Consider the following 26,004-nt stretch of genomic DNA (forward strand, 5'->3'; position numbering starts at 1 on the left):
TTAATTTCACATTTACACAAACTTCAAAGTGTTTCCTTTTAAATATGGATATATGCATATCCTTGCTTCAGGGCCTGAGCTACAGGCAGTTAGATTTGTGTATGTCATTTTAGGCGAAGATTGAAAAAAGGGTTGGATCCTTACCAAGTCTAACTATAGAGCCACAAGGATATCATTACTACCCTCTTAATTAACACAGTCTAACTATAGAGCCACAAGGATATCATAACTACCCTCTTAATTAACACAGTCTAACTATAGAGCCACAAGGATATTATAATTACCCTCTTAATTAACACAGTCTAACTATAGAGCCACAAGGATATTATAATTACCCTCTTAATTAACACAGTCTAACTATAGAGCCACAAGGATGTCATAACTACCCTCTTAATTAACACAGTCTAACTATAGAGCCACAAGGATATCATAACTACCCTCTTAATTAACACAGTCTAACTATAGAGCCACAAGGATATTATAATTACCCTCTTAATTAACACAGTCTAACTATAGAGCCACAAGGATGTCATAACTACCCTCTTAATTAACACAGTCTAACTATAGTGCCACAAGGATATTATAATTACCCTCTTAATTAACACAGTCTAACTATAGAGCCACAAGGATGTCATAACTACCCTCTTAATTTACACAGTCTAACTTGTATGTCTTAGATGTGGTAGAACATGTGCTGACTTAATCAATTACCAAAAGTACACTTAGTATACAAAACATTAAGAACACCTTCCTAATATTGAGTTGTGCCCTCAGAACAGCCTCAATTCATCGGGGCATGGACTCTACACGGTGTCGAAAGCGTTCCACAGGGATGCTGGCCCATGTTGACTTCATTGCTTCCCACATAGTTTGTCTGAGGAAACACTACCCACCTGATAGTTTGTCTGAGGAAACACTACCCACCCGATAGTTTGTCTGAGGAAACACTACCCACCCGATAGTTTGTTTGAGGAAACACTACCCACCTGATAGTTTGTCTGAGGAAACACTACCCACCCGATAGTTTGTCTGAGGAAACACTACCCACCTGATAGTTTGTCTGAGGAAACACTACCCACCCGATAGTTTGTCTGAGGAAACACTACCCACCCGATAGTTTGTCTGAGGAAACACTACCCACCCGATAGTTTGCCTGAGGAAACACTACCCACCCAGTAGTTTGTTTGGCTGAATGTCCTTTGGGTGGTGAACGATTCTTGATACTGTTGGGAAACTGTTGAGTGTGGAAAAACCCAGCAGCGTTGTAGTTCTTGACACAAACCAGTGCACCTGGCACCTACTGTACTACCATACCCCGTTCAATGGCACATATATATTTTGTCTTGCCCATTTACCCTCTGAATGGCACACATACGGTACACAATCCATGTCTCAATTGTCTCAAGGCTTAAAAATCCATATTTAACTTGTCTCCTCCTCTTCATCTACACTGATTGAAGTGGATTTAACAAGTGACATCCATAAGGGATCATGGCTTTCACCTGGATTCACCTGGTCAGTCTATGTTATGGGAAGAGCAGGTGTTCATACTGTTTTGTATATTTAGCCTATACCATAACTGTGTGTTAAAATGGCAGTGAGGATGATTGAATCAAATATCAGATTAGGGAGTTAAAATAGATTTCTGTGTGAACATATTTGGGTGTAAAAATTCCATCTTGGATACATGTTCCTAAAATTACGTAAGTGTTCATCCCTGCAATTCCATGAGTCTAGATAAGCCAAGCCATTCCTCAACAGTTAGTACTGGAGTGAATGTGAGACTGTATCTTTTCTCCAGTGAATAATTACATCTCAGTTAAAGACATGCTGCGGTACTGTTACAACTACTAAGCATTTTTTAACCTCCCGCTTTGGGCTGGATGTGTCAATTTGTAGCTCATACATGCATAATCTATGAGCAAAATGAATGTTTTAGGGTCAATTAGCCACAAATCCATAGTTTGAAAGTGACATTTTGTGGAGGCTGTGCGGCGTCATTTTCACTACATTTACCCACATGTGAGCCAGCCTCCTAGCAATTTGAGTTTCAGCCAATGAGCTCCAGCCCCTCGGCATTTAAGTGACAGCTAGCAAGATGCACACACAGTAGACTGAGAGAGAAAACAATGACATGGTGCACATATCTGCACATTTGTGATGTAGTACACCATTTTCAGAGATGATTTATGTCTCGTGGGCACTACTTTCAGAACTACTGGCTAAAAAGTATTAAAAAGTAGCAGAGAATATCTTTACAGAGTTCAACAGTAGAAACAGGCCCAAAAAGTGACAGGCTACAGTACATAAATCCAAGCACACCCATCTTTCACTGTGGATGGGAGTCTCTACAGGACCTTCATGTGAAGTATCTCCCTGTACACACTCTCCCTCCCTGTGGAGCTTCTCCTTAGGCCTGTCTGGAGACAAACACAATCTAAAGAGACAGACACTACGTCTCTAATGACACCCTATTCCCTATGTAGTGCACTTCTTTTGACCATAGGTCTATGTCTTTGGTCTTTGTATTGCGTTTATACTGGGGTGCCATTTTGAGACACAAAGAGAGAATGTCCTCACACTCTGCAGCACATCACTTCTTTAAGACTTCACATCTACAAATTGGGGGTCCATTGGTGATGAGTTGAGGGTTGAGAATGAAACACATTACAGTCTGTACAGTAGCTTACCACTTTGAACTTTTCCTGACACTTACTGTACTCTGACATGAATATTGAGGCAACACCAGATTCCAGAAAGTACTAATTTATGATTTAAAATGATTGTTTATAATTTATGATTTAAAACATAAAGCAAAGCATAGAACAGGTGGAGACATTTTGGGGTGATCATGTGACGTGGGTGCAGGCTAGTCAGGGCTGGTGAAGTCACTCAGAGGGAAAATAATCTAAAACCAAACTGACTTCCCTATCCCTTCTCTTCACCTTCCCTTCCTTGTCCCTCCTGGTGAAGGTTTCCTCCGTGAGACAAAGCACCAAGGACAGCAACCTGTGCATCCCAAATGGCACCCTATTCCCTATAAAGTGCACTACTATATAAGGAATAGGACCCTATATAAGGAATAAGGACCCACTGACTTCATATACTGATACTGACACAGTATCTAAGGCAGGGGAGAGAGAGAGAGAGAAACCGAAACCATAATCCTCCAGATCATTAAATAAACTACACAAAGTACATAAGTGCAGTTTCAAGTTCACTGGTTACAGTACATCATTGGTCTAAAACCGTAATCTAACCCTTCTGAGTTCACTGGTTACAGTACATCATTGGTCTAAGACCGTAATCTAACCCTGCTGTGTTCACTGGTTACAGTACATCATTGGTCTAATACCATAATCTAACCCTGCTGTGTTCACTGGTTACAGTACATCATTGGTCTAAGACCGTAATCTAACCCTGCTGTGTTCACTGGTTACAGTACATCATTGGTCTAAGACTGTAATCTAACCCTGCTGTGTTCACTGGTTACAGTACATCACTGGTCTAAAACCGTAATCTAACCCTGCTGTGTTCACTGGTTACAGTACATCACTGGTCTAATACCATAATCTAACCCTGCTGTGTTCACTGGTTACAGTACATCATTGGTCTAAGACCGTAATCTAACCCTGCTGTGTTCACTGGTTACAGTACATCACTGGTATAAAACCGTAATCTAACCCTGCTGTGTTCACTGGTTACAGTACATCACTGGTCTAAAACTGTAATCTAACCCTGCTGTGTTCACTGGTTACAGTACATCACTGGTCTAAAACCGTAATCTAACCCTGCTGTGTTCACTGGTTACAGTACATCATTGGTCTAAGACTGTAATCTAACCCTGCTGTGTTCACTGGTTACAGTACATCATTGGTCTAAAACCGTAATCTAACCCTGCTGTGTTCACTGGTTACAGTACATCATTGGTCTAAGACCGTAATCTAACCCTGCTGTGTTCACTGGTTACAGTACATCACTGGTCTAAAACCGTAATCTAACCCTGCTGTGTTCACTGGTTACAGTACATCACTGGTCTAAAACCGTAATCTAACCCTGCTGTGTTCACTGGTTACAGTACATCACTGGTCTAAGACCGTAATCTAACCCTGCTGTGTTCACTGTTTACAGTACATCACTGGTCTAAAACCGTAATCTAACCCTGCTGTGTTCACTGGTTACAGTACATCATTGGTCTAAGACTGTAATCTAACCCTGCTGTGTTCACTGGTTACAGTACATCACTGGTCTAAAACCGTAATCTAACCCTGCTGTGTTCACTGGTTACAGTACATCACTGGTCTAAAACCGTAATCTAACCCTGCTGTGTTCACTGGTTACAGTACATCACTGGTGTAATACCGTAATCTAACCCTGCTGTGTTCACTGGTTACAGTACATCATTGGTCTAAGACCGTAATCTAACCCTGCTGTGTTCACTGGTTACAGTACATCATTGGTCTAATACCGTAATCTAACCCTGCTGTGTTCACTGGTTACAGTACATCACTGGTCTAAAACCGTAATCTAACCCTGCTGTGTTCACTGGTTACAGTACATCAATGGTCTAAAACCATAATCTAACCCTGCTGTGTTCACTGGTTACAGTACATCATTGGTCTAAGACTGTAATCTAACCCTGCTGTGTTCACTGGTTACAGTACATCATTGGTCTAAAACCGTAATCTAACCCTGCTGTGTTCACTGGTTACAGTACATCACTGGTCTAAAACCGTAATCTAACCCTGCTGTGTTCACTGGTTACAGTACATCAATGGTCTAAAACCATAATCTAACCCTGCTGTGTTCACTGGTTACAGTACATCATTGGTCTAAGACTGTAATCTAACCCTGCTGTGTTCACTGGTTACAGTACATCATTGGTCTAAGACCGTAATCTAACCCTGCTGTGTTCACTGGTTACAGTACATCACTGGTCTAATACCATAATCTAACCCTGCTGTGTTCACTGGTTACAGTACATCATTGGTCTAATACCATAATCTAACCCTGCTGTGTTCACTGGTTACAGTACATCACTGGTCTAAAACCATAATCTAACCCTTCTGTGTTCACTGGTTACAGTACATCATTGGTCTAAGACCATAATCTAACCCTGCTGTGTTCACTGGTTACAGTACATCATTGGTCTAAGACCGTAATCTAACCCTGCTGTGTTTACTGGTTACAGTACATCACTGGTCTAAAACCATAATCTAACCCTGCTGTGTTCACTGGTTACAGTACATCATTGGTCTAATACCATAATCTAACCCTGCTGTGTTCACTGGTTACAGTACATCACTGGTCTAATACCATAATCTAACCCTGCTGTGTTCACTGGTTACAGTACATCATTGGTCTAAGACCGTAATCTAACCCTGCTGTGTTCACTGGTTACAGTACATCACTGGTCTAAAACCGTAATCTAACCCTGCTGTGTTCACTGGTTACAGTACATCACTGGTCTAAAACCGTAATCTAACCCTGCTGTGTTCACTGGTTACAGTACATCACTGGTGTAATACCATAATCTAACCCTGCTGTGTTCACTGGTTACAGTACATCACTGGTCTAAGACCGTAATCTAACCCTGCTGTGTTCACTGGTTACAGTACATCACTGGTCTAAGACCATAATCTAACCCTGCTGTGTTCACTGGTTACAGTACATCACTGGTCTAAGACCGTAATCTAACCCTGCTGTGTTCACTGGTTACAGTACATCACTGGTCTAAGACCGTAATCTAACCCTGCTGTGTTCACTGGTTACAGTACATCATTGGTCTAAAACCATAATCTAACCCTGCTGTGTTCACTGGTTACAGTACATCATTGGTCTAAAACCATAATCTAGTGCTGCTGTGTTCGCTATAAAGTTGTGTCTCTTCTGGGTTTGAAACAGCCCCATGCTCCTCTAAGGAAGTTGTTTATAATAAGGATTACATGCAGAAAATCAGACCTCTCTCAGCAAAAATATTTTTGACCCTGAACACTTGAAAAAAAGACCCTTGCCTATATCCAAAATAATAAATAAAACATAAAGTGGATAGCAGAGAACATGTTCCCCATTTACCCTCACTTCTTGGACAGGCCAGAGACTTAGATATGCAGTTTTACAAACTGCTCTTCGTCCTGGAAGCATTACATGGCAGCCCAGGAATTTTGATAGTGCCCAGGGCTGCGGGCCAGAAGATTGCCACACATTTCTGAAATTACAGGCTAAGAATGGACAGAGTGTTCATCTTGTCATATTTCTCCAATGCCCAATCAGGGTGTCTCGTTTGCAATGAAACTGTTCCTGTTTGGAAACAATTACATCTGAGACGTCATTAGGAATCTGAACATGGTACTTTCAAAAGTTAGGCTTACCTTCCCACCCCGGACAGAGTAGGCCTACCGACGCAGAAAAATGGAAACTATAACTGCTGGCTACTCTTCTTCTGTGGTTTAACCCAGCGAGAGAAGGTCCCAAGTGTTTCTCTAAAAGCTGTCTGGGTTTAAACATCTTCTATTTAACATACAATATATAAATTAATAAATAACTTAATAAATAACTTAATAAATTGATTGTGACAGAATTACATTACTTCCAAAGCAAAGTCCATTTTTTGTCGTCTCGGTTATAGAAGGTTGTAGCTTGGTCTCTGAATGTCAAAGAAAGTAAACAATGATATCCCCATAAGCATCGGAGGCACGTTGTCATGTCCTGACCAGTATAAGGGTTATTTCTTATTGTTGTTTGGTCAGGACGTGGCAGAGGGTATTTGTTTTATGTGGTTCGGGGTGGTGGTTTGTTTAGTAGGGTGTTTGATTTATGTATTCCGGGGGTTTTTGGGCACTGTTCTATGTTAGTGTATTTCTATGTTCTGTCTAGTCTTTTGTATTTCTATGTTTTGTTAATTGGGGTTGGACTCTCAATTGGAGGCAGGTGTTTTCTCGTTGCCTCTGATTGAGAGTCCTATATATGGGTATGTGTTTGATTTAGTGTTTGTGGGAGATTGTTCCATGTATAGTTTATGGCCTGTTTGTTTGTTTGTTTGTTTGTTTGTTTGTTTGTTTGTTTGTTTGTTTGTTTGTTTGTTTGTTTGTTTGTTTGTTTGTTTGTTTGTTTGTTTGTTTGTTTGTTTGTTTGTTTGTTTGTTTGTTTGTTTGTTTGTTTGTTTGGTTGGTTGGTTGGTTGGTTGGTTGGTTGGTTGGTGTGTTCATTTGGTGTACATGTTTATTTTGGTTTTTCCTTCTTTCATAATACTACTAAAATTTGCCAACTTTCAGCACCATGAGCTGTCCATTTCTGATTGTGCCACAGCTGCTGCTTCAAGTTTCAGCACCACAATGTAAATGACTTGAATCTGTCTTATTGTGAGGTCAATAACTCTAAATACATCATGGGTAAGAAACATATTGTTTTTAATTCAATCATTTATAGTAGTGGCAAGCTATCAAAGTTGACCTCCGGTCCTCATGATTTTCACACTCTCCTTCTCAAACTGAACAGAACATAGGCTATTGGCTAGTCCACATGCAAGGCCTAATCCAAAATGCTTTTCAGAAGAAGCCTTTGATTCTCCACCTGAAATGCCACCATAGGCCTACACAGCACAGCCATTGGTTAGGCAGCACACAAAACATTTTGTTGATCAGCAAGAGCAGGCTGGGGCTCAGGGTTGGAATATCCATTGCAGTGTGTAATGCAGCCTAGTTTTATTGACACAATCCCAGCAGTTAACTTAGAGAGAACTTTGCTCTGTGCTTCTCCCAGCATGCACTTCATAGCCTATAGGCTATGGGTCATGTGATTGAGACCACACTAAATAGCCAATAGGTACATTTGATATTGCACGCCCAGTGGAGAATCAGAGGTGAGGGGCGGCATCAGGCACACATCGACATATAGCTTAGTAAGCAACTAATTCTAAAACACTGAGAAATATAGACATTTTTTCAATTACAAATTACATGACCCTCCCCTGGACTGGATTTAAAAAAAGACTAAACCCTCCCCTTGACTGAAATTGAAAATGCATGAACCTCCCCCATTTTCCTCCAGGTATCCATTATGTAAATGTGGATCCATCCCTAAGAAGAGAGAGTGATCAGACTCACTCCAACTCCACCATCTCTCTGTCAAGCTAGACCACCTCTGTCTCATGTCATTTTAAATTCCCTTCAATAACTGAACTGATGATATTTGATATTGTACAATATCATACATGGATTCATACGATTAGTATAATGTCATAATACAATGAAGACACTGTAACAGTAATATCAAGACGATGGTATGTTATTGTGATCATAAGCGTTGACACTTTATTAATAGGGACAGAATAAAGTTGAGATATCAGTCCATTTTGACATTTGTTGGATTAAATCCAGATTGATAGTGAGTTGGACTGCCTCATTAGTCTGTGTTGGTCCCGAAGATAAACCCATCCCTCGTGACAGCCCCTGAGAGTTTAGCACCTTTGAGGATCCACTCCAGCTTTACATTTGGTATATTGTTGGGTAATATTGCACACTGCCTGAAGCAATCCCAATTGACAGCTTCACTTGGAGATTTTTTGTACTTGACATCCCAGAGTGACATTGACCTCTGCTGGCCATGAGAGTTATTGCAGGTGAATTTGCCTCAGGCAATTATATTTTAAAAAAAAAGAGTGTTGAGATAATTGCCACAGCCTGATCTCCTCCTGTTCTTCCTCCTTCCTCTTCATCTCTCCCTCTCTCTCTGTCTCTCTATCTCACTCTTCATCTCTCTCTTTCTTTCTCTTCATCTCTCTCTCTCTCTCTCTCTCGCTCTGTGATAGTGCTGGTGGCAGCACTAGGCCTATTTCCTACTTCCTGATTAATTGGGGACGGGGCTTCACCTGTGGTTCTATTTCTGAACATCCTGTCTTCTCTCCAGCGGTCAAAATGCAAGCTCAGTAAGATCCGCTCTGCGAGCCCGTCAGAAGAATCTCTAATGCCTTATGCCAGTATGGGAGCCAAGATCTGGGAAATGTCGCCATTAAATATGCACAAGATCCACAAGGGACAGGCAGTATTAATATTGTTAGAGTCATGAGGTAGCCTATTCTCTGGGAAAGGGTCCTACTAGAACATTAACTCAGGAAGGTTGAAATGGTGTCTTTATTGATATTGTTAGAGTCATGAGGTAGCCTATACTCTGGGAAAGGGTCCTACTAGAACATTAACTCAGGAAGGTTGAAATGGTGCCTTTATTAATATTGTTAGAGTCATGAGGTAGCCTATTCTCTGGGAAAGGGTCCTACTAGAACATTAACTCAGGAAGGTTGAAATGGTGCCTTTATTTATGGATGGGATTAACTGGGACTGGGTAGGGTCAGAGGCAGACCTGTTCGGTGCTTGGCATGCAGCGAGGGGTGTTTTGGAGCCTCCTCCTGGATGAAAGAATGTGCAGTACATGAACTGTATACTGACTGTCATTTATGATGCTGCGTTCATGTGCTCTCATAATTATTGGACATTTATGGAACTCGTGACTGAACAACTCCCAGAAACCCCCTGGACTCATCATAACTATGACTTTTAGACATCCAAATCAGTTCGTAATGAGCTTTGGTGAATAGAGGTAAATGTTGGTAACAAAACATTTCAAGTCAAAATACAAAGACATCTTAATCCGTGTTTATTGTCATCATAAATAACAGTCTGAAACAGAAAAGGACAACAAATTATAGATGTAAGTGAACAATACGTCACAGGAAAATATGATATAAAAACAATTAAATTGTAATGTGGTGCTGTTTGCATGACAACGAGTTCAACTTTGATGGTATTGCCACTGTACAGAAAGGAGATGGCCGTACATAGCTGAGAGACATGTCCAAGTTAGTTTTTCAAACACAGATTTCTTGTACTGTACTGAGGTAAGGTTTTAGTTCATGAGAACAACAAGGAAACAGGATGCGTAGGTGTTCTAGTGTAATACAACACTGCCTTAATCCAGAATCATATAGACCTATCAATCTACTAAACACTGATCTCAAAACAGGTCACAAAATGAAAGAGGAAGTAAAAATCTGTTTGCTATAAATTTGTCAAACTGCATTAATATCACTCTGTTTCTATGTGAAGGAAAAGCATTTACAATTTGGAAGCTATTTTCAGTTATCTAAGTATACAAGCAATTATGGTCATTTTGGTTTCCTCTGATTTCAATGCATGTTTTTTTTTTCTTACTATCTTTATGTTCTTATGATATGTTCCTGTGATCCGGTTAAAATTATATATATTTTTAATGATATAATGTGTTAATCAATAGACACTGAAATGCGTCTTAGTGATTGATTTGAAAGCTAGGCACATGTCTGCCTGATTCATCCACAGAGAAACAGACCAGGAGAAGATGACACTACAGCCTTCCTCTTCTGTCCATCAAGGGGGGCTCCTTTATAATCTTCAATATCTCACAATCTGACACCAACTTCCCTTTAGTTTTCCTTTTGGACTTCCTGGATTATTTCCAAGTGGACGGAGCAGTAACATGTTTGCCACTTGTTAAAGTTGTTAAGTCTCATTTCTTCTTCTTTTTGTTACTGTCACCTGCTTCACCATGCCCAGTTCTTTCCTGTGTGAAGGTTAGAAAAATACATCAATCCATCCATCCATCCAACTCCCATCCAAACTCTGAGTAGGTTAACAGACTGCCATAATGAAGCTCTTGCAGTAATCCAAAAATTGCTGGAAAGGCGTCTTCTGCTGCTGCTGCTGCCTCAGCCTGCCCTCTGTGCCCTTTTCCTGAGGTGGGAGAACCTACTACGGTGGGAGACCAATACTGAGGTAGGAGAACCTACCATGGTGAGGGACCAACACTGAGGTGAGAGAACCTACTACGGTGGGAGACCAACACTGAGGTGAGAGAACCTACCACGGTGAGGGACCAACACTGAGGTGGGAGAACCTACTACGGTGGGAGACCAATACTGAGGTAGGAGAACCTACCATGGTGAGGGACCAACACTGAGGTGAGAGAACCTACTACGGTGGGAGACCAATACTGAGGTAGGAGAACCTACCATGGTGAGGGACCAACACTGAGGTGAGAGAACCTACTACGGTGAGGGACCAACACTGAGGTGGGAGAACCTACTACGGTGGGAGACCAATACTGAGGTAGGAGAACCTACCACGGTGAGGGACCAACACTGAGGTGGGAGAACCTACTACGGTGGGAGACCAATACTGAGGTAGGAGAACCTACCATGGTGAGGGACCAACACTGAGGTGAGAGAACCTACTACGGTGGGAGACCAATACTGAGGTAGGAGAACCTACTACGGTGAGGGACCAACACTGAGGTGAGAGAACCTACTACGGTGGGAGACCAACACTGAGGTGAGAGAACCTACCACGGTGAGGGACCAACACTGAGGTGGGAGAACCTACTACGGTGGGAGACCAATACTGAGGTAGGAGAACCTACCACGGTGAGGGACCAACACTGAGGTAGGAGAACCTACCACGGTGAGGGACCAACACTGAGGTGGGAGAACCTACTACGGTGGGAGACCAATACTGAGGTAGGAGAACCTACCATGGTGAGGGACCAACACTGAGGTGAGAGAACCTACTACGGTGGGAGACCAACACTGAGGTGAGAGAACCTACCACGGTGAGGGACCAACACTGAGGTGGGAGAACCTACTACGGTGGGAGACCAACACTGAGGTGAGAGAACCTACTACGGTGGGAGACCAACACTGAGGTAGGAGAACCTACCACGGTGAGGGACCAACACTGAGGTGAGAGAACCTACCACGGTGGGAGACCAACACTGAGGTGAGAGAACCTACTACGGTGGGAGACCAACACTGAGGTGGGAGAACCTACCACGGTGAGGGACCAACACTGAGGTAGGAGAACCTACCACGGTGAGGGACCAACACTGAGGTGAGAGAACCTACCACGGTGAGGGACCAACACTGAGGTAGGAGAACCTACCACGGTGAGGGACCAACACTGAGGTGAGAGAACCTACTACGGTGAGGGACCAACACTGAGGTGAGAGAACCTACTACGGTGGGAGACCAACACTGAGGTGAGAGAACCTACCACGGTGAGGGACCAACACTGAGGTGAGAGAACCTACTACGGTGAGGGATCAACACTGAGGTGAGAGAACCTACTACGGTGGGAGACCAACACTGAGGTGGGAGAACCTACCACGGTGAGGGACCAACACTGAGGTGAGAGAACCTACCACAGTGAGGGATCAACACTGAGGTGAGAGAACCTACTACGGTGAGGGACCAATACTGAGGTGGGAGAACCTACTACGGTGAGGGACCAACACAGAGGTGAGATAACCTTCCACGGTAGGGGACCAACACCGCATCTGTTGAGACCACATCAACCTATGTACAGAAGGGAAAGGTGGATCCTACTCTAGTTAACCTGAGTTCTAGTTTGTTCCTGTACCTTAGCACTTGGCCATACTACACCTGGCCATGCAGGGAGATAGCAACCAGGTTGGGGAGGACACGACACTTGCTGAAATGAATGAATGGCTGGATGGGGGTGAAGGTGTGTTACGGTATTGTATTGTTGCCTAGCAATGAGAGCGCAGAGGGAAAAAGAGAGAAGAGACATTCATTTCACAGGCAGGCGCAGGCAGAGTGGAGTCTTTGGGCACATGCTTTGTCGCGGAAAGCCGCACGGCCTCCCTACGTGTCCAGGCGTCCAGCAGGTTTTCTCTTGGCTTTGCGTGCATATAGGAAGTACATGGTGTGTCCCGTGGTGATGAACAGTACAGAGATGATGACCAGGATGCCAAAGTGCTGGGGCTGCGGAGCAGAGATGACCATGATGAAGTGGAGAAGGTCCATCAGGTAGTTCATGGAGCTCTGGACCCCGTTGACCACACCACGTTCCGACTCACAGATGTTCTCCTGAAGCAGCTGGGTCACGGTCAGGTCAAAGGACCACAGACCTGGAAAACACAGGATAAACAGACAACAGTCAGTGGTTGCTTTGGTCTGTACAGATATACTGCTACACAATGATCTATACAGATAGACTACTAGACTATGGTCTATACAGATAGACTAGTACACTATGGTCTGTACAGATAGACCACTACACTATGATCTATACAGATAGACCACTACACTATGGTCTGTACAGATAGACTACTACACTATGATCTATACAGATAGACTACTACACTATGGTCTATACATATAGACTACTACACTATGATCTATACAGATAGACCACTACACTATGGTCTATACAGATAGACTACTACACTATGATCTATACAGATAGACTACTACACTATAGTCTATACAGATAGACTACTACACTATGATCTACACAGATAGACCACTAGACTATGGTCTATACAGATAGACTACTACACTATGACCTATGCAGATAGACTTTCACACTATGGTCTATACAGATAGACTACTACACTATGATATATACAGATGGACTACTACACTATGATCTATACAGGTGGACTACTACACTATGGTCTATACAGATAGACTACTACACTATGATATATACAGATGGACTACTACACTATGATCTATACAGGTGGACTACTACACTATGGTCTATACAGATAGACCACTAGACTATGGTCTATACAGATTGACCACTATACCATAGTCTATATAGATAGACCACTAGACTATAGTCTATACAGATTGACCCCTATACTATAGTCTATATGGATAGACCACTATACTATAGTCTATATAGATAGACCCCTATACTATAGTCTATATAGATAGACCCCTATACTATAGTCTATATGGATAGACCCCTATACTATAGTCTATATAGATAGACCCCTATACTATAGTCTATATAGATAGACCCCTATACTATAGTCTATATAGATAGACCCCTATACTATAGTCTATATAGATAGACCCCTATACTATAGTCTATATAGATAGACCCCTATACTATAGTCTATATAGATAGACCCCTATACTATAGTCTATATTGATAGACCCCTATACTATAGTCTATATAGATAGACCCCTATACTATAGTCTATATGGATAGACCACTAGACTATGGATCCATTTCAGTAGTCTCTTTTCAGTCAGGCACTGGTATAATACAAAAATGATTATCTTCCAACGCTATTTGAACTCATTTACTGAGTCTCATAAGAACTGAATACCGACAGCCTATGTTAGAAACATGCATAATACAGTTGCTATTGTTAAGCTGTGGATCAGCAACTCAATCCAATTGTGAAGGGCCTGGGCCTGGTCGTCCCTCTTACTCACCGATGCGTGCTGTGATGACCCCCAAGAACAGCAGGATTATAGAGATGTAGGAGTCTGGCTCCATGCCTGATGGCATATTCTCAAACAGCACCGTGTTGTTGGTCCAGTGGATGGACGAGCGGTCGGGCAGCAGCGGCTGATTAATGCCACCCCGCATCGGGTAGGTGTGTTTCTGCCTCTGGCCCTCCACCATCCCCCCGGCCTCCACCAACGTCGAGTTGGCGTTGGCGTCCAGGAAGGGCATGAGCAGGCGGAGGTCCATAGGGCTGCCGGGGGCGAACACAGAACACACACACAGCAGCAGACAGCAAAGATGGAGACAGCTGGAGATGATGCCTGTGTTGACTAAACCGTAGGCCTTCCTCAGCTTGGTGAACATGACGGTGCCCATGAGGCCTGTTATAGCCGAGACCCCCATCAGCAGACTGAGCAGGGAGCCACTGATGCCCTGGGTGTAGGCGTAGCCCGTGGTGATGCAGTCGAAGCCCAGGACAGTTGTGTAGAGGAAGGCCAGGCCCATCCCAGCCAGGAAGACATCCTGGCGGTAGTAGGCCCTCCAGCCGTCCTTACAGGTGCTCAGCAGCCAGCGGAAACGTCCGAAACACAGAGGCAGATTGGTGATCTCCTTGAGGTTCAGGCTCATGTCGTCATCACTGAGGCCCGGGGCTGATGTCACCACCTCACTTTGCTCTACTGAGAGGGAGAGGACAAGCATCAGTCAAGCTACTAACAATGATCTACTGAGAGGACAAGCATCAGTCAAGCTACTAACAATGATCTTCTGAGAGGACAAGCATCAGTCAAGCTACTAACAATGATCTACTGAGAGGACAAGCATCAGTCAAGCTACTAACAATGATCTACTGAGAGGACAAGCATCAGTCAAGCTACTAACAATGATCTACTGAGAGGACAAGCATCAGTCAAGCTACTAACATCATCCATCAACTAACTTAGGGCAACAGTGTTTCAAGTAATACTTCGTTTCCATAGAGATGAATAAGCATGTACACTACCGTTCAAAAGTTTGGGGTCACTTAAAAATGTCCTTGTTTTTGAAAGAAAAGCACCTTTTTTGTCCATTTAAAATAACATAAAATTGATCAGAAATACAGTGTAGACATTGTTAATGTTGTAAATGACTATTGTAGCTGGAAATGGCAGATTTTTTAAAGAATATCTACATAGGCGTACAGAGGCCCATTATCAGCAACCATCACTCCTGTGTTCCAATGGTATGTTATGTTAGCTAATCCAAGTTTAGCATTTTAAAAGGCTAATTGATCATTAGATCATGATCTAAAGTGTTTCCAAGATGGCGTAGCAGTCAGACGTCTTTGTCCTCATCTTGTCGTGTCCCGTGTATATATCTTTTTATATCTTATTTCTTCACATATATTTTTAAAAATATTTCTCTTAACCTCAACTTCAACATACTCTCCTGCAATCCGCCTCACCCAATGTGGTGTGGATCTGCTATTTTCTTTACTTTTGAACCGGCACCCCCAACAAAAGCTAGCCAGCTAACTAGCTACTAGCTAGTAGTCGGCTAGCCACTGCTAGTGGTCATCAGCTAACCTTTAGCCCGGACAACTCTTGCCAGTCTGCACAGCGCTTCTCAAACCACAGCAAATCGGACATATTTTTCTCCATATCTCCGGATTCCTACCGCAAGCTCTGAGCCTTTTCACCTGGATCATCGCAGCTAGCTAGCTGCTATTTCGAGTGGCCACTCCTGGCTAACGTCTCTGTCCCGAAGCAAGAACCAATTAGCCTGGAGCAAGCCTTTGCTAGGCCCATCTCCCGGCTAGCTGAAGAGGTCCATCAGCCACTCCTTGGGCTTCAATACCTATTTTGCCAATTGGCCTGGACCCCTTTTACTGCCGACACGGAGCCCCGCCGATTCCATCACGACTGGACTGCCAACGTAATCTACCCAAGTTTTTTTTATAACTGGCTCCTCCGTCGCGATGTCCCCTGAATGTCCATCTGCTAGCCTGCTAGCCGCGGCCCGCTAGCTGTCTAGAGCATATCGGACTGTTAGCTGAAGAGGCCCATCAGACTAATTCTTTGGCCACTATACCTATTTTGCCAATTGGCCTGGACCCTTTTACCACACGGAGCCTTACGGATCCATCACAACTAGTCTGCCGACGTAACAGCACGAGGGGGCTACAACAGACTTCTTCCATTGTGACGTCCATCTAAGGCCCTTCTGCTAGCTTGCTAGCCCCGGCCCGCTAGCTGTCTGAATCGCTGTGTCTCCAGCCCACCGAGCTACTCTCTGGACCCCTATGATCACTCGGCTATGCATGCCTCTCCCTAATGTCAATATGCCTTGTCCATCGCTGTTTTGGTTAGTGATTATTGCCTTATTTCACTGTAGAGCCTCTAGCCCTGCTCAATACGCCTTAGCCAACCCTTTAGTCCCACCTTCCACACATGCGGTGACCTCACCTGGTTTAAATGATGTTTCTAAAGACAATATCTCTCTCATCGTCACTCAATGCATAGGTTTACCTCCACTGTACTCACATCCTACCATACCTTTGTCTGTACATTATGCCTTGAATCAATTCTACCGTGCCCAGAAACCTGCTAGTTTTACACTCTGTTCCGAACGTACTAGAAGACCAGTTCTTATAGCCTTTAGCCATACCCTTATCCTACTCCTCCTCTGGTCCTCTAGTGATGTAGAGGTTAATCCAGGCCCTGCAGTGCCTAGCTCCACTCCTATTCCTCAGGCGCTCTCATTTGTTGACTTCTGTAACCGTAATAGCCTTGGTTTCATGAATGTTCACATTAGAAGCCTACTCCCTAAGTTTGTTTTATTCACTGCTTTGGCACACTCTGCCAACTTGGATGTCCTAGCCGTGTCTGAATCCTGGCTTAGGAAGACCCCCAAAACCCCTGAAATTTCAATCCCTAACTATAACATTTTCCGACAAGATAGAACTGCCAAAGGGAGCGGAGTTGCAATCTACTGCAGAGATAGCCTGCAGAGTTCTGTCTTACTATCCAGGTCTGTACCCAAACAATTAGAGCTTCTACTTTTAAAAATCCACCTTTCCAGAAACAAGTCTCTCACCGTTGCCGCTTGCTATGGAGCACCTTCTGCCCCCAGCTGTGCCCTGGACACCATATGTGAATTGATTGCCCCCCATCTATCTTCAGAGCTCGTGCTGCTAGGTGACCTAAACTGGGACCTAAACAACACCATGGCCATCCTACATTCTAAAGTTTCTAAATTTAGAACCAGGAACAGATATAGGCCTTGGTTCACTCCAGACCTGACTGACCTTGACCAGCACAAAAAAAGCATTGAAAAGCCCCCGCAATATGCAACTTTTCAGGGAAGTTAGGAACCAATATACACAGGCAGTTAGGAAAGCAAAGGCTAGCTTTTTCAAACAGAAAATTGCATCCTGTAGCACAAACTCCAAAAAGTTCTGGGACACTGTAAAGTCCATGGAGAATAAGAGCACCTCCTCTCAGCTGCCCACTAAACTGAGGCTAGGAAACATTGTCACCAGTGATAAATCCACGATAATTGAGAATTTCAATAAGCATTTTTCTACAGCTGGCCATGCTTTCCATCTGGCTACCCCTACCCCGGTCAACAGCCCTGCACCCCCCACAGCAACTTGCCCAAACCTCCCCCATTTCTCCTTCACCAAAATCCAGATAGCTGATGTTCTGAAAGAGCTGCAAAATCTGGACCCCGACAAATCAGCCGGGCTAGACAATCTGGACTGTCACGTCCTGACCAGTAAAGGGGTTATTTGTTATTATAGTTTGGTCAGGACGTGGCAGGGGATATTTGTTTTATATGGTTCGGGGTGTGTGTGTATGTAGAGAGGTGTTTGATTTATGTATTCTGGGGTTTTGGTCATTGTTCTATGTTTGTATATTTCTATGTCTGTTCTAGGGTGTTTAGATCTGTGTTTAGGTAATTGGGATTGGGGCCTTCAATTGGAGGCAGCTGTCTATCGTTGCCTCTGATTGAAGGTCCTATAATTAGGAATGTGTTTGTCATGGGAATTGTGGGAGGTTGTTCTTTGCATAGCTGTGTGTTGCCTGCAAGACTGTTTGTCGGCCGGTCTTTGTTTTCGTGTTTTATTTTGTAGAATAAACATGAGCATTCACGTAACCGCTGCGCCTTGGTCCATTCACTACGACGACCGTTACATGGACCCTCTCTTTCTAAAATTATCCGCCGAAATTGTTGCAAACCCTATTACTAGCCTGTTCAACCTCTCTTTCGTATCGTCTGAGATCCCCAAAGATTGGAAAGCAGCTGCGGTCCCCCTCTTCAAAGGGGGAGACACTCTAGACCCAAACTGCTACAGACCTATATCTATCCTACCCTGCCTTTCTAAGTTCTTCGAAAGCCAAGTTAACAAACAGATTACCGACCATTTCGAATCCTACTGTACCTTCTCCGCTATACAATATGGCTTCCGAGCTGGTCATGGGTGCACCTCAGCCACGCTCAAGGTCCTAAACGATATCATAACTGCCATCGATAAGAGACAATACTGTGCAGCTGTATTCATCGACCTGGCCAAGGCTTTCGACTCTGTCAATCACCACATTCTTATCGGCAGACTCAACAGCCTTGGTTTCTCAAATGACTGCCTCGCCTGGTTCACCAACTACTTTTCAGACAGAGTTCAGTGTGTAAAATCGGAGGGCCTGTTGTCCGGACCACTGGCAGTCTCTATGGGGGTGCCACAGGGTTCAATCCTCGGGCTGACTCTTTTCTCTGTATACATCAATAATGTCGCTCTTGCTGCTGGTGATTCTCTGATCCACCTCTACGCAGACGACACCATTTTGTATACTTCTGGCCCTTCTTTGGACACTGTGTTAACTAACCTCCAGACGAGCTTCAATGCCATACAACTCTCCTTCCATGGCCTCCAACTGCTCTTAAATGCAAGTAAAACTTAATACATGCTCTTCAACCGATCACTGCCCACACCCGCCCGCCTGTCCAGCATCACTACTCTGGACGGTTCAGACTTAGAATATGTGGACAACTACAAATACCTAGGTGTCTGGTTAGACTGTAAACTCTCCTTCCAGACTCACATTAAGCATCTCCAATCCAAAATTAAATCTAGAATCGGCTTCCTATTTCACAACAAAGCATCCTTCACTCATGCTGCCAAACATACCCTCGTAAAACTGACTTTCCTACCGATCCTTGACTTCGGCGATGTCATTTACAAAAAAGCCTCTAACACTCTACTCAGCAAATTGGATGCAGCCTATCACAGTGCCATCCATTTTGTCACCAAAGCTTCATACACTACCCACCACTGCGACCTGTACGCTCTCGTTGGCTGGCCATCGCTTCATATTCGTCGCCAAACCCACTGGCTCCAGGTCATCTATAAGTCTTTGCTAGGTAAAGCCCCGCCTTATCTCAGCTCACAGGTCACCATAGCAGCACCCACCTGGGGCACGCGCTCCAGCAGGTATATTTCACTGATCACCCCCAAAGCCAATTCCTCGTTTGGCCGTCTTTCCTTCCAGTTCTCTGCTGCCAATGACTGGAACAAACTGCAAATATCACTGAAGCTGGAGACCCATATCTCCCTCACTAACTTTAAGCATCTGCTGTCAGAGCAGCTCACAGATCTCTGCACCTGTACGTAGCCAATCTGTAAATAGCCCATCCAACTACCTCATCCCCATACTGTTATTTATTTTATTTATTTTGTTCCTTTGCACCCCAATATCTCTACTTGCACACTCATCTTCTGCACATCTGTCACTCCAGTGTTTAATTGCTATATTGTAATTATTTAGCCATTATGGCCTATTGATTGCCTTACCTCCCTTATCCTACCTCATTTGCACACACTTTATATATACTTTTTTCTATTTTATTATTGACTGTATGTTTGTTTATTCCATGTGTAACTCTGTGTTGTTGTTTTTGTCACACTGCTTTGCTTTATCTTGGCCAGGTTGGTTTGCGCAGTTCTGTGAAGGGAGTAGTACACAGCATTGTTTCAGAAGAAAGGTCTTTTCTTCTGGCCATTTTGAGCCTGTAATCGAACCCACAAATGCTGATGCTTCAGATGCTCAAATAGTCTAAAGAAGGCCAGTTTTATTGCGTCTATAAGTAGGACAACTGTTTTCAGCTGTGCTAAAATAATTGCAAAAGGGTTTTCTAATGATCAATTAGCCTTTTAAAATGATAAACATGGATTAGCTAACACAACGTGCCATTGGAACACAGGAGTGATGATTGCTGATAATGGGCCTCTGTACGCCCATGATGATATTCCATAAAAAATCTGCCGTTTCCAGCTACAATAGTCATTTACAACATTAACAATGTCTACACTGTATGTCTGATCAATTTGATGTTATTTTAATGGACACAAAGTTGGCTTTTCTTTCAAAAACAAGGACATTTTTAAGTGACACCAAACTTAGTGTATGTGCTGTGCGTGTTGTGGAATAATGTTTCTTGACCTCATGTATCTTTCAATTGATTTCATCCATTTTTACTGTAAAGTAAAGCTATACTTCACTGTAAAGTTGGATGAAATAGCTCGGAAGATCCACTATGCTTTACCAACTCAACTGCTGAAGCAGTCACACAGTGACCAGGACACCAGGACACTGACCTTGTGACCCCCTCCTCTCCACCAGTCCCTCCGTCCTCTCTGCTGGTCTCTCCAGGGAGGCCTGGCCGTCCTCGGGCACGGGGGGTTTGACGGACAGCGCTGGGACAATGCGGTAGACCCGGGAAAGGAAGATAAACTCCACTATGAGGGACACCAGGTTCCAGCCCAGGATGAAGCCGCAGCCAATCACGTTGGAGGCCAGGGTCATGACCTGTCCCACCGCCAGCGGTGCCAGGATGTTGGTCACCTGATCGATGCGCCGCATGGTAGCATTCATCCCTTCAGATCAGAATCAAACCAAAAGGTACAGGGTTTAGTTGTGGTGATATGGTATCTGTGTTACCAGCTTTACTAATGCCTACATTATCAAACTATTCTGCCTCTATGGTAATGCATGTGATACATCCTAGAAAAACGAAATACACTGCTCAAAAACATAAAGGGAACACTTAAACAACACAATGTAACTCCAAGTCAATCACACTTCTGTGAAATCAAACTGTCCACCTAGGAAGCAACACTGATTGGCAATAAATTTCACATGCTGTTGTGCAAATGGAATAGACAACAGGTGGAAATTATAGGCAATTAGCAAGACACCCCCAATAAAGGAGTGGTTCTGCAGGTGGTGACCACAGACCACTTCTCAGTTCCTATGCTTCCTGGTTGATGTTTTGGTCACTTTTGAATGCTGGCGGTGCTTTCACTCTAGTGGTAGCATGAGACAGAGTCTACAACCCACACAAGTGGCTCAGGTAGTGCAGCTCATCCAGGATGGCACATCAATGTCTGTCAGCGTAGTGTCCAGAGCATGGAGGCGCTACCAGGAGACAGGCCAGTACATCAGGAGACGTGGAGGAGGCCGTAGGAGGGCAACAACCCAGCAGCAGGACCGCTACCTCCGCCTTTGTGCAAGGAGGAGCAGGAGCAGCACTGCCAGAGCCCTGCAAAATGACCTCCAGCAGGCCACAAATGTACATGTGTCTGCTCAAACGGTCAGAAACAGACTCCATGAGGGTGGTATGAGGGTCCAACGTCCACAGGTGGGGGTTGTGCTTACAGCCCAACACCGTGCAGGACGTTTGGCATTTGCCAGAGAACACCAAGATTGGCAAATTCGCCACTGGCGCCCTGTGCTCTTCACAGATGAAAGCAGGTTCACACTGAGCACATGTGACAGAGTCTGGAGACGCCGTGGAGAACGTTCTGCTGCCTGCAACATCCTCCAGCATGACCGGTTTGGCGGTGGGTCAGTCATGGTGTGGGGTGGCATTTCTTTGGGGGGCCGCACAGCCCTCCATGTGCTCGCCAGAGGTAGCCTGACTGCCATTGGGTACCGAGATGAGATCCTCAGACCCCTTGTGAGACCATATGCTGGTGCAGTTGGCCCTGGGTTCCTCCTAATGCAAGACAATGCTAGACCTCATGTGGCTGGAGTGTGTCAGCAGTTCCTGCAAGAGGAAGGCATTGATGCTATGGACTGGCCCGCCCGTTCCCCAGACCTGAATCCAATTGAGCACATCTGGGACATCATGTCTTGCTCCATCCACCAATGCCACGTTGCATCACAGACTGTCCAGGAGTTGGCGGATGCTTTAGTCCAGGTCTGGGAGGAGATCCCTCAGGAGACCATCCGCCACCTCATCAGGAGCATGCCCAGGCGTTGTAGGGAGGTCATACAGGCACGTGGAGGCCACACACACTACTGATCCTCATTTTGACTTGTTTTAAGGACATTACATCAAAGTTGGATCAGCCTGTAGTGTGGTTTTCCACTTTAATTTTGAGTGTGACTCCAAATCCAGATCTCCATGGGTTGATAAATTGGATTTCCATTGATTATTTTTGTGTGATTTTGTTGTCAGCACATTCAACTATGTAAAGAAAAAAGTATTTAATAAGATTATTTTATTCATTCAGATCTAGGATGTGTTATTTTAGTGTTCCCTTAATTTTTTTGAGCAGTGTACATAGTGTCTGATAACCTTGAAGTGCTTTAACCAGCAGCCAGTTTAGCAGCTGAAACAGAAACAACAATCCCTCGTGATGTAATAGCGTGTGGCAGGTCTGCCAGTCTCACCGGCGAGGTGACCCCGGTTGTATCCAGTGATAACCACAATCCAGTCCCTCTGGATGGCGATGGTCAGCGCTGTGCTTGCTAGGTTAGCCACATCTGCCAGGACGATCACCACCGTATAACAAACCACCTTGTGTAAGTTTTGTGATGCAACACGTTACTACGCATGACAGCACAGAGCAGCAGGAGGCTCAGAACAGCAGCAGCAACAACATGGACACAGAACAGTGCAGGAGAAACAGCAACCGTCACAGCAGTTTGCAATAATATATCTAGCCTGATTCTCAACAGACCTGGGTTTAAGTAGTATTCATTTTCTTACAAATACATTGAGAGTTTGATTGAGCATGTTTGGAGCACTGGATGGGTGGAGTTTGTCATTTTAGGACTATTCCATTGGTTCCATTGCACCAGGCAAACTCAATCAAGTGCAAATAAAGTCTTTGAAATGATACAAATGCTATTTGAATCCATATCTGATTCCAAAACATACTGTTGGTTCACATCATGAGAGTTTAGACAGTGTGGGAGAGAAAATGAAAAATATACTCACAGTTAACCAGCCATCCCAAATGCTCTCAATCCACTGTTTATATAAGAAGACCAACATCAGCACAATGCTACACACCGTCACTGAAATGTTCTGAACCAACAACGATGCATGCGCCACTAAAACCAAGGAGGGAGAAGAAACTAAGATTCTAAAATATTCTGGGACAATGCATTTCAGAGAACCATAAAGACTTCTACAGAACCATAAATGTGTCATTGGTCTTAAAGGGGCATTCTGCAGTTGCTATAGAACATTCATTTTTGGACTTTTAGTAATGATATATAGCTATTGATTGTAAAAGAATATAACTTAGAAATGACTCATGAGCTTAGTTCATCTGTTGTACCCCATTAGATCCCCAAATATATGCTTGTTTTACTTTGTAATTGTAAACTAACTGTATATCTTCAAAACATGATTAAAACTATAATGTCCGTCTCATGGATGCTCAGTACTTGCATCCATAGCTCCATCTATGAATTTGTGAGTGGTTACATTTATCCAGCCAAATCCCTCAGCAATTTACCAAAATAGTGGTGGGGTGCAACTTTGTTACTGTTTGAACTGCAGAATGCCCATGTGAGGCAGACAGGCAGGAAATTAGGACTGCGTCTCAAATAGCATCCTATTCCCTATTGTATTACAGTACCTTTAGGGCGCCATTTGGGACTAGATGTCAGTCCCTATAGCTGTAAATAGAAATGATTGTTGGTCTAACCTTTGTTCCTGGGGTTGCGGTCAACCCAGTCCCCAATCAACGCCCCTAGCAGCAGCACTGACCCCGCCACCACCAAGCCGAATATTGCGGTCAGCAGCAGGTTACGTCCATACAGCTCGATCAGGAACACCGAAATGGCAAAGTGCCACATACGGTCACCCTATTAGAAAGACAAATAGTCATCATGACGGAGAAGAACGTTTTTAGCCTTTGGCTTTTAGCTTTTTACTCTTTCTAGGGGTAAAGGGCATAAAGAGAAATGTAAAGTATGTCCATCTTTCATTGATTTGCAAGACACTACTTGGTTGATGACATAAACCTTATAGTGTCCAGCCAGTATGGCTTTGTAGCTCCCTTACCCATTGTTGTTACATGAAAAGGCTTCTTACCCACATGGACAGTGCCCCACTGACGTAGATCAGGAATTTAGGGCCCCTGAGGTAGATGAGGGCTGACCCTGGTGAGTAAGTTCAACAGAGATACACAGTAACATGAACAATAACCAGAGATAACATCATTATGAGTCTACAGGACACATTCTGCATCTATAGCTGGAAAACCACCTAATATTAAGCACTTAGCATCAGAGTATGTCTGAACATATTTTGGAACAGGATGTGTTCTGATCAGAAATCAAAAGTATTAAGTTGCTCTGACAACTAACACTTTACATTAAGTAGATCGTACACCTAAAACTTTACATTAAGTAGCTCTTATACCTAACCCTTTACATTAAGTAGCTCGTACACCCAAAACTTTACATTAAGTAGCTGTTATACCTAACACTTTACATTAAGTTTCACTTATACCTAACCCTTTACATTAAGTAGCTCGTACACCTAACACTTTATATTGGGTTGCTCTAATACCTATATAAATGTAACGCTGTGATTCCGACAATCACAACATGTTGTTACATCATCATTAAGTAATAGCTGTGTAGTTGTATTGTCAGGTCATGAGGTCAGGGTAAACTCTTGGTCATCTCTCCTCTCCACTCCCGCAATAGACGAGCTGACCTGATGTACTCCTGGCCTTCCTGGCCCGAGCCTCCCTGATGTCATCAGACTCAAACTCCACCACCACCCCTCCACACTGGGCTGCGTCTGCTCGCAGGGACATCGCCTGTACAGAGTCCAAACCAGGTCACCGGTCAGGGGTCAGAGGACATACAACTACTGTAAAAGAATCCAGAAGGGGCTTGTCAACTCAAAGGAACTAGTAGAATTAAGAATGGGCCTGCTCAACTCAATTGAACTAGAATATACAGTTGAAGTCGGAAGTTTACATACACCTTAGCCAAATACATTTAAACTCAGTCTTTCACAATTCCTGACATTTAATCAGGGTAAAGATTCCCTGTCTTAGATCAGTTAGGATCACCACTTTATTTTAAGAATGTGAAATATCAGAATAATAGTAGAGAGAATGATTTATTTCACCTTTAATTTCTTTCATCACATTCCCAGTGGGTCAGAAGTTTACGTACACTCAATTGGTATTTGGTAGCATTTCCTTTAAATTGTTTAGCTTGGGTCAAACGTTTCGGGTAGCCTTCCACAAGCTTCCCAAAGTAAGTTGGGTGAATGTTGGCCCATTCCTCCTGACAGAGCTGGTGTAACTGAGTCAGGTTTGTCGGCCTCCTTGCTTGCACACGCTTTTTCAGTTCTGCCCACACATTTTCTATAGGATTGAGGTCAGGACTTTGTGATGGCCACTCCAATACCTTGA

The 26,004-nt window shown here is 43.8% G+C and overlaps 1 protein-coding gene across 1 annotated transcript; it reads right to left on the reverse strand.

Annotated features, from left to right (window-relative positions):
- Window positions 1-9,635: 9,635 nt before the first annotated feature.
- On the reverse strand, window positions 9,636-25,443 carry si:ch211-254p10.2 (solute carrier family 40 member 1). The gene is made up of 8 exons (XM_045697302.1): window positions 25,293-25,443; window positions 24,663-24,730; window positions 24,274-24,433; window positions 23,556-23,671; window positions 23,006-23,132; window positions 20,926-21,204; window positions 14,279-14,971; window positions 9,636-12,954 (listed from the first exon to the last, which is right to left on the reverse strand). The coding sequence occupies exons 1-8, from the start codon at window positions 25,393-25,395 to the stop codon at window positions 12,689-12,691; spliced, it is 1,812 nt and encodes a 603-aa protein (XP_045553258.1). The 5' UTR covers window positions 25,396-25,443; the 3' UTR covers window positions 9,636-12,688.
- Window positions 25,444-26,004: the final 561 nt, after the last annotated feature.

Source organism: Salmo salar, chromosome ssa02 (assembly GCF_905237065.1).
Source record: "Salmo salar chromosome ssa02, Ssal_v3.1, whole genome shotgun sequence".
Taxonomy (NCBI): Eukaryota; Metazoa; Chordata; class Actinopteri; order Salmoniformes; family Salmonidae; genus Salmo; species Salmo salar.